Source organism: Montipora capricornis, chromosome 11, assembly GCF_036669925.1.
Source record: "Montipora capricornis isolate CH-2021 chromosome 11, ASM3666992v2, whole genome shotgun sequence".
Lineage (NCBI taxonomy): Eukaryota > Metazoa > Cnidaria > Anthozoa > Scleractinia > Acroporidae > Montipora > Montipora capricornis.
This window is the reverse complement of record NC_090893.1, coordinates 32,271,214-32,283,713: the sequence shown is the minus strand read 5'-3', so window position 1 is coordinate 32,283,713 and position 12,500 is coordinate 32,271,214. Positions and strand designations below refer to the sequence as shown.

General features: G+C 42.7%; 1 protein-coding gene and 1 pseudogene across 1 annotated transcript; one reads left to right on the top strand and one right to left on the bottom strand.

Annotated features, from left to right (window-relative positions):
* Nucleotides 1-254: 254 nt before the first annotated feature.
* LOC138023650 (S-adenosylmethionine synthase pseudogene) lies at nucleotides 255-3,025 on the bottom strand (annotated as a pseudogene).
* Nucleotides 3,026-3,221: 196 nt separating this feature from the next.
* LOC138023649 (sodium leak channel NALCN-like) lies at nucleotides 3,222-9,494 on the top strand. The gene has a single exon (XM_068870691.1). The coding sequence runs from the start codon at nucleotides 3,333-3,335 to the stop codon at nucleotides 8,559-8,561; it is 5,229 nt and encodes a 1,742-aa protein (XP_068726792.1). The 5' UTR covers nucleotides 3,222-3,332; the 3' UTR covers nucleotides 8,562-9,494.
* Nucleotides 9,495-12,500: the final 3,006 nt, after the last annotated feature.

Here is a 12,500-nt window from a genome sequence, read left to right as displayed (position 1 = left end):
CCCTGCATAATTTTCCAAACAAGTCTGATTGAGGTTGACGTTGCAGCTTTTGTAATTTAAGCTCTTCGGGCTATTATTTGGTATTTGTGGGAGCTTCAAGTGTTTTTTAACCTTCATCATTTTTTATGTTGTTTAGTCTTTTGCTTTCAGTTTGGATGGGAGGCCAATCACTATGTACCTCATTAGGGGAGGGGGAGAAACATTTGAGGTCTCAGTCAAGTCATTTATCCAGGCCTAGTTCTTCACAAAAAAAATGAAAAATGAAAATTTTATTGAATACTGCCTTGATATCACAGGGATGAACACTATTTAAATGATTAAGAACTATGGTAATTTGAAGTGGTTAATCATGCTATATTCCCCACCCATAAAAAAAAATCACTAACACATAAAACTAGTAATAACAAAATGTTCTGACTGAAAACAATGCTTCACATTTTAAAAAATATTTGACAATGTAATCTTTAATGAATCTATGGGCATTGAACAAAACACTGACCCCCATTTCATGGACCACCCTGATGGACTACCCTAAAAATACTATTTGGAGTGAGCACTAAGTTTCAAGCAAACACCCACAGGTGGTCAACAGTATTTAAGTCTAAGAACCTATTTTAAATAGGTAAGCTTTCGATAATTGTTGTGATGGCCAATTCACCACTTTCGGTATGTTAAAATTCAGCTTTATAGTGCGGCTTAAAGGACACAAACAAAAGAAATGAATAACATGATCATTCAGTTTCCTTTGTTTGTGTCCTCTAGGCCTCCTTGCCAAGCTGAATTTTAATAATTTATATCAAAAGTGGTCTATTACTTCATGTAAGTGAAGTGAGACTGGTGCCATTCCTGGATTTAGTCACATGTGGCCGTGTGGACGAAAATAATCAAGGTACACGCAATGTAAGCACAGTCAAAGCTCACCTAAGTGACCACCCCGGGAATTCGAAAAAGTGGTCGCAAGCAGAGCTGGTTGCTTACGAGAATGGGCTCTCATAAACAACCAAAATGATAAACAATAGAGGATGGTTGATTACCAGAGCTTTCAGCAAAAGTCTCTGGGATTTGTACATTTTTATGGATGGTACTGAAGATGATGGTCAGGAACTTCTTTACTCTCATTCACATCTGCCAAAGGTGGTCGCGGTTGCTTATGGGAACGCTCGCTTGCGAGAGCTTTCAATTAGAGACTTAAAGTGACATTTAAAACAGAGTTTTACATTGGTGGTCATAACTACATGTAGAGCTGGTCGCTTACAAGAGTGGTCGCAGTGAGAGCTTCAACTGTATATAGTTCTTTCAATGGCACTCATTCGTTTGAGTTACAGTCCATTTTAGAGTGGTCCATGGACTGGGGGTCAGTGTTTTTTCCACCACCTGCCTGAATCTATGCCATTGAGAAATTGAAAAAGGGATGTATATACGGTATTAGTGGTAGATGTATATTGATACAAATGTTCACTTCATTATCCATGGGCATTTTAAAGTGTGGTTGCACTTTCAGAGTATGTTGAGCTTGATCTTACAAACATTAGTCTAGTTCAATTGTTTTGTTTTTTTTTCTTTTACTGAAAACAATATGGCTGGTCAAATGACTTTTCAAGTACAATTCTTGGTAAAGGTTCCAATAATTAGCTGATAACCTGGTATCCAAAATAAAACAAATCAATTTGATTACAACTAAAATTCTAGTATCTTTGGCACCTCCCATGAAAAACCAGGTTTGAAATGACCAAAGACACTTGTAGCCCTAAAAATTGGTTTGCGCAAGGCCAGATCCCTAATAATTGCACCTGGTCTTAGGTCAAAATTGTTCTGAATTATCCTCAGAAGTGCGTCATCAGTCATTTCACTGCTGCCATAGCTGAAAACAGAAACCGACAATGGCTGGCTTATGCCTATGGCATATGCCACTTGCACCAAAACACGTCTACAAAGACCAGCAGCAACCAAAGACTTTGCAATCCACCTACATGCATAACTTGCAGACCTATCGACTTTTGTTGGATCTTTACCTGAAAACGCCCCGCCTCCATGAGCACCCCACCCCCCATATGTATCCACAATAATTTTACGGCCAGTGAGACCTCCATCACCCATAGGACCCCCAAAGAGAAATATTCCAGAGGGTAAAAGATGATATACTGTTTGTTCATCAAGGTATTTTTCAGGAATGGCACTCTTTATGATAGTCTCTTTCAAATGATGTCTTATTTCATCTACGGGTATTCCCGGTGCATGTTGGCTGGAGATCAAGATAGTGTGAACCCGCTCCGGTATACAAGCGCCGTCTTTCAGACTGTACTCGACGGTGACTTGAGTTTTGCCATCAGGTCGAAGCCATGGTAATGTCCCATCTTTTCGGCATTCTGTAAGTCTTTGTGTCAGTTTGTGCGACAACACTGTTGTAAGGGGCATCAACTGTTCAGTTTCGTCCGTTGCGTAGCCAAACATAAGCCCTTGATCACCGGCTCCAATTTCCAACTCCTCCTTGTTTAAGTGCACAGTCTGGGCAATCTCGCCGACTTGCTCCTCAATTGAAAGCAAAACACTGCAAGTTCGGTAATCAAAGCCTTTGGAGGAATCGTCATAGCCAATTTCCTTAACTGTATTTCGTATGACAGCTTGGTAATCCACTTTCGCCGCCGATGTAATCTCGCCAAAAGCCATGATCATTCCAGTTTTGCTTGCAGCCTCGCAAGCTACTTTGGCATGAGGATCTTGTTCCAAATGTGCGTCTAAAATCGCATCAGATACTTGATCACACATTTTGTCTGTATGTCCCGGACAAACTGACTCCGAAGTAAAAAGGAACTTGCTAGTGCTACCTTTGCCGGCTCGCAATGGACCGGTTACATAGGATCGAAGGATTCCTGCTTCTGCTGAGCGAAATGCTAGCAATTTTGATCTGGAACAAAACATTTTTGTCTTCAAGTTCAAATACCTCGTATGTCTCCTTCAAATGAAAAGTAGGTTTCTCAGCCACTAAAATAAACCCAGTGGTGATGCATCTTGTGCAACAATAACACCGTGGGTAAAGAAAATCGATTTATAATCGTATCAATATTTGACTTCGTTAATTTATCGTAAAAAGGGCAGTCGATCGTATTATATAAGCAGGTGTCATTTTTTAATAAAATTTGTTCGTGGTCGACCAATGTTTTAATTCATGTGCCACGAATTGATTGTTGAGTTTCAATAAAATATCGTTGGAACAAATTTCTCGGAACTCTCGGAAAATTGTGAACATATTCGGTGATTACGGTAGATGACATTAATGCACGGAATTTCCCGAATGTAAATAAACACCTTCGAGAGTGACTGACGTGAAGAAAATGGAAGCGAAAGGAGAACCGCTTGTCGTCGAATCAGACCACCATTCTTCGTCTACAACGTTATGGCCCCCTCGACAATTAGCTTATGCTGAATCTGCGGCAACCGACGATGAGGAAAATGAAGATTTTTCTCCCACTTGGTGGGTCAAAACGTGGTGGTTTCATCGTCTCGTTCAAGTCTGCGCGGTTGTAAGCTTGATTTCCACTGCCATGAACTCGCCGGAGACTTTTAAAATATCGCATCCTCTTAAATACATAACGCTGGTGCTAGACATTGTTGTTGCGGTTGTTTTCACTACCGAAATGGTTGCTCAAATCAAAATGTGGGGTCTTTGGAAAAAACAGAAGGCCTATTTACGGCGACCGCAGCGTGTTTTTGATGCGAGTATGTTGTTTTTTATTTTTGTCTCCATTGTGCTTCAAGTCGTCGAGATTTCAGGTACTTTTGGCTACGATTCTTTAGCTGGGAAAAGACATGGCTACGTGGGTTTTTCCATTCCGAGGGCTCCTCGAGCTCTTATTATTATACGGTTTTTTAGCGAGCTTATTACAATAAGCCTACCTGAATCGGTCGCCCGTAGATGCAAGCGGCAAATCTGGGCTGTTACGCTTTTTTTGATGTATTTTATGGCGTTTGGTTCTCTTATCGGAGTGCAGTTATTCGGCCGCAAGAACTTTTACTGCGTCAAGAACACAGCTGATTTAAACCACATTCGATACAACGATATTTTGCTTACAGATCACCTTTGTAACAACAGGACCGGCGAAGAAGGTTACTATTGTCCCCAAGGCTTTAACTGTGTTCATATTGACTTCAATAAAACAAATGGCGCAGACAAAGACTTTTTCAGCTATTTTTTGCCAAGTGTTTTAACCGTTTACGAAAGCTCCACACAAGAAGGCTGGGTGCTTATTATGTACCGCATGATGGATTTCAGGTCACATGCCTTAGTCATTGTTTACTTTGTTTTGCTGATCTTCTTCGTAGCATGGCTTGTAAAGAACGTATTCATCGCTGTTGTCTCGGAAACCTTCGCCGATATTCGAAGTCTGTATATGTACAGTCGGAAATCTTCGAAGCGTACTTCGGCTCGGCTCGCGTCCCAAGTCATCAAAGACGGAAGCAGAGGTTGGCATTTGGTGTCCGTCGACCACGAAGCCGTCAAAGGTCACGCACCTCTGCGCATTCGACAACTCGTCCACTCCGTCTACTTCAAGTACACGATGTGGTTCTTTGTTCTTCTGGACGCCCTACTACAAGCATTGCTTTCATATTCCTCTCGAAAGTTTGCGCAATTTGGCTTCACCATTATCTTTGACTTAGAAGTCCTGCTCAAAATTACGTGCATGGGCTTTCGCCCATATCTCGTCAGCCGGATGCATGTAACAGAGTTTGTTCTAGCTGTGGGAAGTACAGTGTGTGCGCTCCCGATACTAATATCCGAGACAGCAGTTTTCCTAGCAGTTTTTAACGTAATGAGGGTTGTCCGACTAGTCGGTGCCATTCCATCGCTCCAAGAATTTTGTGAGAAAATTTTCGGCACCGGCAAAAAGCTGGGTAGCGCCATTATGTTTACGTTGTTCTTTGTAATGGTCTCGTCTGTAATAAGCATGCAGTTCTTTCTGACTTTAGACCCTAAAAAGTTCGGTACTTTTGTGCGATCGGTGGAGTCCATGTTCCAAATCATAACCCAGGAAGGGTGGGTAGAAATCTTGGATGAATTAATCGTCAAAACGAAGAATCCTATCCTGGCAACCGGTGTAGCTACCATAATTCTCGCTGTACATCTGTTTTCTTCCTTAATCATCATGAGCGTCTTTGTGGCGGTGATCCTGGATAATTTAGAACTCGATGAAGAAGTCAAGATCATGAAACAGAAGAAAATGGGCGGAGAATCCCGAGACTCCACTCAGGCGCTTCCGATGCGGCTCCGTGTCTTCGAGCGTTTTCGTGACGACCCTCGATTGGTAAAAATGAGTCGGATCAAAACGACTTCGGATTTTTTCACCCCGAAGATCCGTGACAGTTTCATGAAAAAATTTATTGACAACTCTAGTCTGGAACTCCCACTGAGTGAAGATTCGAGACTTCGGGTCGGGGATGTTGAAAGTTTAAGGGGAAGAAGACGGACAACTGTCTCGATGAAACTTCTAAATTCAACAATATCCGAAGTGGATAAGACGTCAAAGTTCGTGCGAAAACAGTCGAGCATCACTGCGTTGATTAACGATTCGAATCGCCGGCGTACTTTCGCCTTACTTTCACCAACCGAAGTCTCCCTAAGAAACATGATTGACGTGAACAAGCAAACAGCCGCCTCGACCTCGGTTTTCCGATCAGCCTCGAGGCGATTCCGAAACCGTCAGCAACCGCAGTCGTCCCCAAAGGTTACTCCTCAAGGCAGGGTGAAACGAATTACGCAAATTCCAAGTCAAGCAGCGAGTGTTCAGCTCAGTCAAGATGACAGTAATATCGGCAAAGATTTTGATATCCAATGGGTTCGTGTCAAACGTGAAGAAGCTCAGCGAAAGCGAAAAGCCCAAGAAGAGAAATTGCGAGAAAACCATCCATATTTTGATCAACCTCTTTTCTCGTTGCAGCGTGACTCGTGGCTTCGGAGGTTTTTACAGGGCATGGTGAACGCACGCGACATAATCCCACCTGGGTTCAGAGATCGCGCGTCACGCAATCACTTCTTAACCATTGAACGACTCCAGAAATGTTTCGCGTCACAAACCTACATGGAATGGATCATGATTGTTGTCACTTTGGTCTCCTGCATAGCTATGATGTTTGAGACTCCAAAAGAACGGACTTTCGTTAATTCTTGGACAGAGGTGATCGAATACCTGTTTGTTGTAGCAATGAGCATTGAACTTGGTGTCCGCATTCTGGCAAATGGTTTGATTTTCACACCGAACGCTGTGATCCAGAACTTTGGTGGCGTACTAGATGTATTCATCTACTTCGTGTCTCTTGCATATGTTGCTTGGCAACCACATCCAATACCAGCTCGATCAGGGGCTCAGTTGTTGATGGTGTTAAGGTGCCTTCGTCCCTTACGTCTCGTGACTTTGGTCCCTAAGATGAAGCAAGTCATTCTAGAGCTTGTTGGCGGATACAAAGAAATCCTTAAAGTCAGCGCATTACAGCTAATGCTCATGTTCATTTTTGCCAGCTATGGTGTCCAAGTGTTCTCCGGAAAGTTTGGCAGCTGCAACGATCAGCCCATCAAGGACCCAAAACGCTGCGTAGGAACTTTCGAAATCGACATTGCCACTCCTCGCGGGATTCGGGACTTGCCTGGCACCTCAAAGATAACTGTTCCGCGGGTATGGACGAACCCGAGAAATTTCGACTTTGATGACATCATAAGAGCGTTTTTCGCCTTGTTTGAAGTTCTCTCTTTGGAAGGTTGGTTGGAAGTTCGCGATGTCATACAGGCAGTGGTCGCGCCCGCGTATAGTCTCTATGTCCATATCTATGTACTTATTGGTAGCATGATTGGGCTAACGTTGTTTGTCGGCGTGATTGTCATGAATTTCAACGAACATAAGGGGATTGCGTTACTCACGGTTGATCAGCGTCGTTGGCAAGACCTTAAGAAACGTCTTCGTCTCGCGCAACCTCTGCATCTTGCTCGCAGACCTGACACCGAAGGCATCCGAACGTTACTCTTTGATGCAACGCAATCTTTAATTTACAAACGCATCGTGATTTTCCTGGTGGTTATAGATTGCGCGACGCTTACGGTCATCCAGTGGACATCAGAGGATAAGCCCAAATTGCGTAACGCCCTGACAAGCGTCGCTGCCGTGTGCTCGCTGTTGTTCGTGGTCGACATGGTGCTGAAACTCATCGCATTCACGTTTCGGGGATACTGGCGAAGCAGGCGTAACCGGTTTGACCTGCTGCTGACGAGTCTTGGTGTTCTTTGGGTGACCCTGAATTTCTCTTTGAAAGGGACCGAAGCACCATATTCTGGAAGTACTGTCTTTGGAATGGTTATTATTCTGTTTCGTTTTCTGACACTTTCCGGTAAACACGATACACTAAAGATGTTGATGTTGACAGTAGTGATGTCGCTAGTCAAGAGTTTTTTCATCATCGCTGTTCTGGTAGTTCTCATGTTCAGTTATGCCTTAGCCGGAGTCATCTTATTCGGAACCGTAAAATATGGAGAAGTCTTAAACCGTCACGCAAACTTCCAAACGAGCTTCAACGCAATGCTTCTGCTCTTCCGTATTACAACCGGAGAAGACTGGAACAAAGTTATGCATGACTGTATGTTGGTTAAACCGTATTGCACGGAGAATGCCAATTTCTGGGAAAGTGATTGCGGATTTCCCGCAGCTGCGCGCATTTATTTCATGTCGTTTTACCTGATCGTTACGTTCGTTTTTCTAAATCTTTTTATCGCTGTTATCATTGAGAATTTTTCGCTCTTCTACTCTAGTGATGAAGATTCTCTTATTAGCAACACTGATCTGCGAGATTTTCAGCTCACATGGAACTTAGTAGACAAAAACCGCAGGGGCGTTTTAACTGTGAGGCAAGCAAAACTGGTCCTTCGCTTGCTCAAAGGTCGTTTAGAGGTCGACAGTAGTTCGTTATTGTTCAAACACATGTGTTGCGAAATTGAAAAGCTTCGTAACGGTGGAGAAGTTTCATTTCATGACGTCATCGGCGTGCTTGCCTATCGTTCCGTCGACATCAGCCGAAGTTTACAGTTAGAAGAATTGCTGGAGCGAGAGGAATTAGAGTATCAAATCGAAGAGGAAGTTGCTATTCAGACCATTCGCGACTGGTTCGTAAATCTTCGCCGGAAACGTGCCGAGCGGGAATGGATCCGACACTTAGAGCAGGGTGGTATCCCATTAGCTGGTGGTGTGCAGTTTCACGAAAACAAAAGCCCGGCTGCTTCGAGCGTTGAAAGCGTTGAGAATTCAGCCAGTGAGGATCAAGAGCGTGAAGATGAAGCTGAGCATGAAGCCCGTGAACACGATAGCAGCGAAGACGATGATTTTTCGGTCTCTTCGTCTTCAAAAGGGCCGTCCATTTTACTCTCCGCACCGCCGCTAAGGAAGAAATCAGGCCGAAGAGGTTCGCATGGTGGTAAAAGTTCGGTAACGTTCCCCGAGGAACTCTCGGGCTCAGAGAAAAGAAAAAGTTCGCCTGATGTGTCTGGATCTGGCAAGCCGGGAGAAAGAGGAGCTTTTCAGAGGTGAATGAGTTTGCAGGAGACGTGCGTGATTGGTGGACAACTCAGATAAATGAACAACCTTAAAAAGTAATTTGCTGTTAGAATCGTTTTTAGTTTAGCACCGTAATCGTAAACCACTTTTGTTTCTTTGGCCAATCACGTCAGACACACTGATACAATCAAATGACCAATCGTAATATAAATCAAATGCCATTTGAACAACGACCGAGCTAGTGAAAGGGAATGGGTCTAATCCCTAAGATGACGTCAAAAAGTGCTCTCCAAAGCAAAAACTCTTTTAGAACTGTAGAGCGAGTTTGTGATGTCATTTAAGATGTAGGCCTCGGGGCCCGTTTCTCGAAAGTCCCGAAAACTGTGACTTTTCGGGCCCGAAAAGGCATTTTTGAAACTGCCAACCGCTTGTTTTGGAAAGCCGATCTTTTAACATGTTTTCAAGCTAACTAAAAGAAAAGGGTCTGTAAAGGTTGACGACTTAAATCCTCTCCGTTCTTGAGATACAGAAGAAATTGTGACACCCGACAATGGCCGTAAAGTTTCGGGACCTTTAATTTTTCGTAAGGAGAAAATGGTGAAGTATAGGCTTTTTGGTACTGACGTTTAACTTTTCTTGTTAAATTTAATAGTTTGACGGTAGGGATATGTAACTTCCAGAGCTCCCAGAGAGGCGTCGAATTTTAGCCAGACATGGCTTTGTATCATAAACTGGATTTACAAAAAGTAAAAGTTTAGGTGGATTTGCTAAGAAACCTATTTATATATTTTATATTTTAGTCATGTTTCGGTCTTGGCTTCTAAGACCTGACTTTCTTCTTGTACAGAAACGAAACTTGATTTTATAATAATCCAATGTGTAAATTCATTAATTAACTCAGAAACGTAAACTATCATTAATTCTTATATAGATAATGTATAGCTAATATAATGTGATATGTTGCTGTCTCTGTGTATGTCATTATTGGTTATCCTAACAAAAACAAAGTATTTAACTTGGCCAATCACATCAAATGCAGAAAATCAAAACGAGCCAATCACTTCGCAATCACCGAAAAGCAATTTAAAGCCAGTACTTTCGGCAGTCCATTGAAACAGTTCTCGAACTTTTCCAAGTTATGCCTGTGGCAAGACCCCATCTTTAACGAGGAATGTTTTGTGGATAATGTTCAACCGATTGTTACGGTAAGAGTGGCCAAAGATTGTTTGATATCCCACATTTTAGCACTTTAAAGTAGCCAGTTACAACTTGAAACTTGGCGGTCATGCGTATTTCCAATGATTCAATATAGAAGACTACAAAACTGATCATGCGCGTTTATTTCAGTGGTGGGAAACCGCGTTGTTGGGTACTGGGCAAGGTCCCTCCCTGACAGCGAACGAAGACATGTGCAAAGTAAGAACTTTGAAAGAAACAAAGGCGTGTGCAAAGTGATAGCTTGTAATCTTTAGTCCGAGTGTACAACTATTACATGCTCAGAACGTTGTAACGTACATAGCTTCCGCTGTAGGCATTTGTGTGCCTCATCTTACAACAGTCTATTTTCCTTGATTCTTGGATAGTTCAGTTCTTCGTGGGGACAAACTACCCGAAAAGTACTGGATCTAGCCAGGTATGACTAGGGACCAACTTTAAACAACTTTAAACAAAACAAGGCGCCTACAAGGGCGTATCCGTGGAGTGCGCAAACAGTTAACACAAATTGTCCAATTACAGTCAACTTCAAGTACAGGTAGACTTCGGAAAATGGCGAAAGATTACCAGAAAGATACATCTGTAATATAACTTAAATTTTTTTACTTGCTTCGTTAACTCCTTTCATCCAAAAATTACAGGATGAGCCTTAAATCATCCGAAAAACTTATTACAAATCACAGTTCAACAACTTATCATCCTGGGCCAGTTGTTGGGAAACTGGGTTTTAAGACGAGTTTTATCCTCTACTCCCAAATGCTGTTCAAGGCTGATACAACTGTAGCCCTTGGCCGAGAAACGAATCTACGTATTCGTTCTATGCAAAATGCTTATAATGAAGTATTCGTTCTATGCAAAATAATAATGTTCACAGTGGAACACACAAGTACGAAGCAAGATCTAGAAATAACGTAGAAAATTCTCCTTACCTTTAAAGCTTGCCTTTCTCAAAGAAAAAGCATCTATCCACTTTATCGAATAGTTTAATACTGAAACAATCATGGCGGGGGGAAAGATTCTATTATAAATGTTTGCTTTCACTAGCCTAACGGAAGTGTGTCACGGTGGCCGAGTGGTCTAACGCGCTAACAGAGAAGAATCGTGATGGGTCGGGAAGAATAGGAGTTCCCCTCGAGGCAGGGAAGTTTGGAAATTCTGGAGGGAATATAAGTCAGTCCACCCGATCGGGGATTAATTCAATATCCGTGAGGTATGCACATTTGTGACTACCAACAAAAAAAGACACTAGCCCGGTTTTAAGACGTGGATGCCTTCGGCATTCCACGTAATAAGCTGTTAGAGAGCTTTGGGTAGGACGTCTTCATTACCAACGAAAACGTCACTTGAAGATTAATTGTTCCGCAATCGTGACTTCTCCACAGTTATTCAATTCCGTTCGCGTATTGGCAAGCTTCAACTGGTTTGAAAACCTTTGCTGGTAATATGTATAGAATAAAAGACAAACTGTTGCAGGCTCAAGTTGTCGTCAGGACCTCAAATGTAGTATTTTCACATTGTTTCAGAGAAGGATGCATTCTGCACGTGCTGCACTGATTAGGCACGCGCGTTTTTGAGCCGCGGACGGCAACCGGAAGTGAGCTGTTTCCCCTTTTAACTTGTCTTCACACAACCACATTGACATTGCTAACTATATTTTCTCCATTAGTGATGATTAGTATAAAAATCTGGGAGACACCACTGTCCTCCGCGTCTCAAAAAATTGCGTGCTTAAAACTCCCTAAAGATGCATGCTGAACGTGCAGCACTCATTTTTGCCCTTAATGGCCTCGCTGTTCGTTGCAGAAGTTTCCTATTGTTACGTGAGAATTCCTATTGTTACGTGAGAATTTCACAGGTGCACATGTGCGCCCAATTTCTTGTTTCGTAAGGACATTCACCGGTTAATCATATGAAGTGTAGGCCGATATATTAGCTCAGGCTGACCGTAATGACATCATATCATATCATCATATATCTTTATTTACCGTCGGATTTTTAGAGTAGCTTGGTGTAGCTAATATTTCCGAGCATTTACCCTCCCAACCATGATGCATCACATAAGACAGACCACAACACCGGGAACTACATGCCCTACACTTTACGACAAGTGTGCGCGTTCTTTTACGTCCCACAGGATTATGAACATTGAAGGGTTGTGAGACGGGACCTCCGGCTTATTGTCCTTATCCGAGAAGACTAGAGAGTCTAACCATTTGCAGATGTAATTACAAAAGCAGCACTTTCTCCTCAGTTATTTAAAGACCCTGAGTGTTGGTCCGGCCAGAGTTGAACTCACGACCTCCCGCGTGACATCCCGTGCTCAACCAACTGAGCCACCGGTGCGGGGTCTGACATGGGCTCTCTTAGCAAGCAGCATGAAAATATCAAAATGGCGGACCCAGCAGCTGTGTCGATAACTGGGACGGGGATGCGGGGACAGGGGACATGGGACTCGGGGACGTGGGGACGTGGAGACTCGGGGACTCGGGGACTCGGGGACTCGCATTTTTACAATTTGTTTAACTTTTCATCATATTTCACAAAATCCTCGTCTGTTGATCGTAACTGCGTTGTACCCCGGTTTTAAGTTCCTCGTTTGTACAATGTGAAACAGAGGTGTAGTAGATATATATAGAATAGTTTAGTACTAGTCTTCATAAAAAGGTGACTTTCATTATACTACTATCAAGTTACATAGAAGAGTAATTTAGGTAAAAGGAAGAGACACATTTTTTTGCATTAAGTCCTTATTTGACA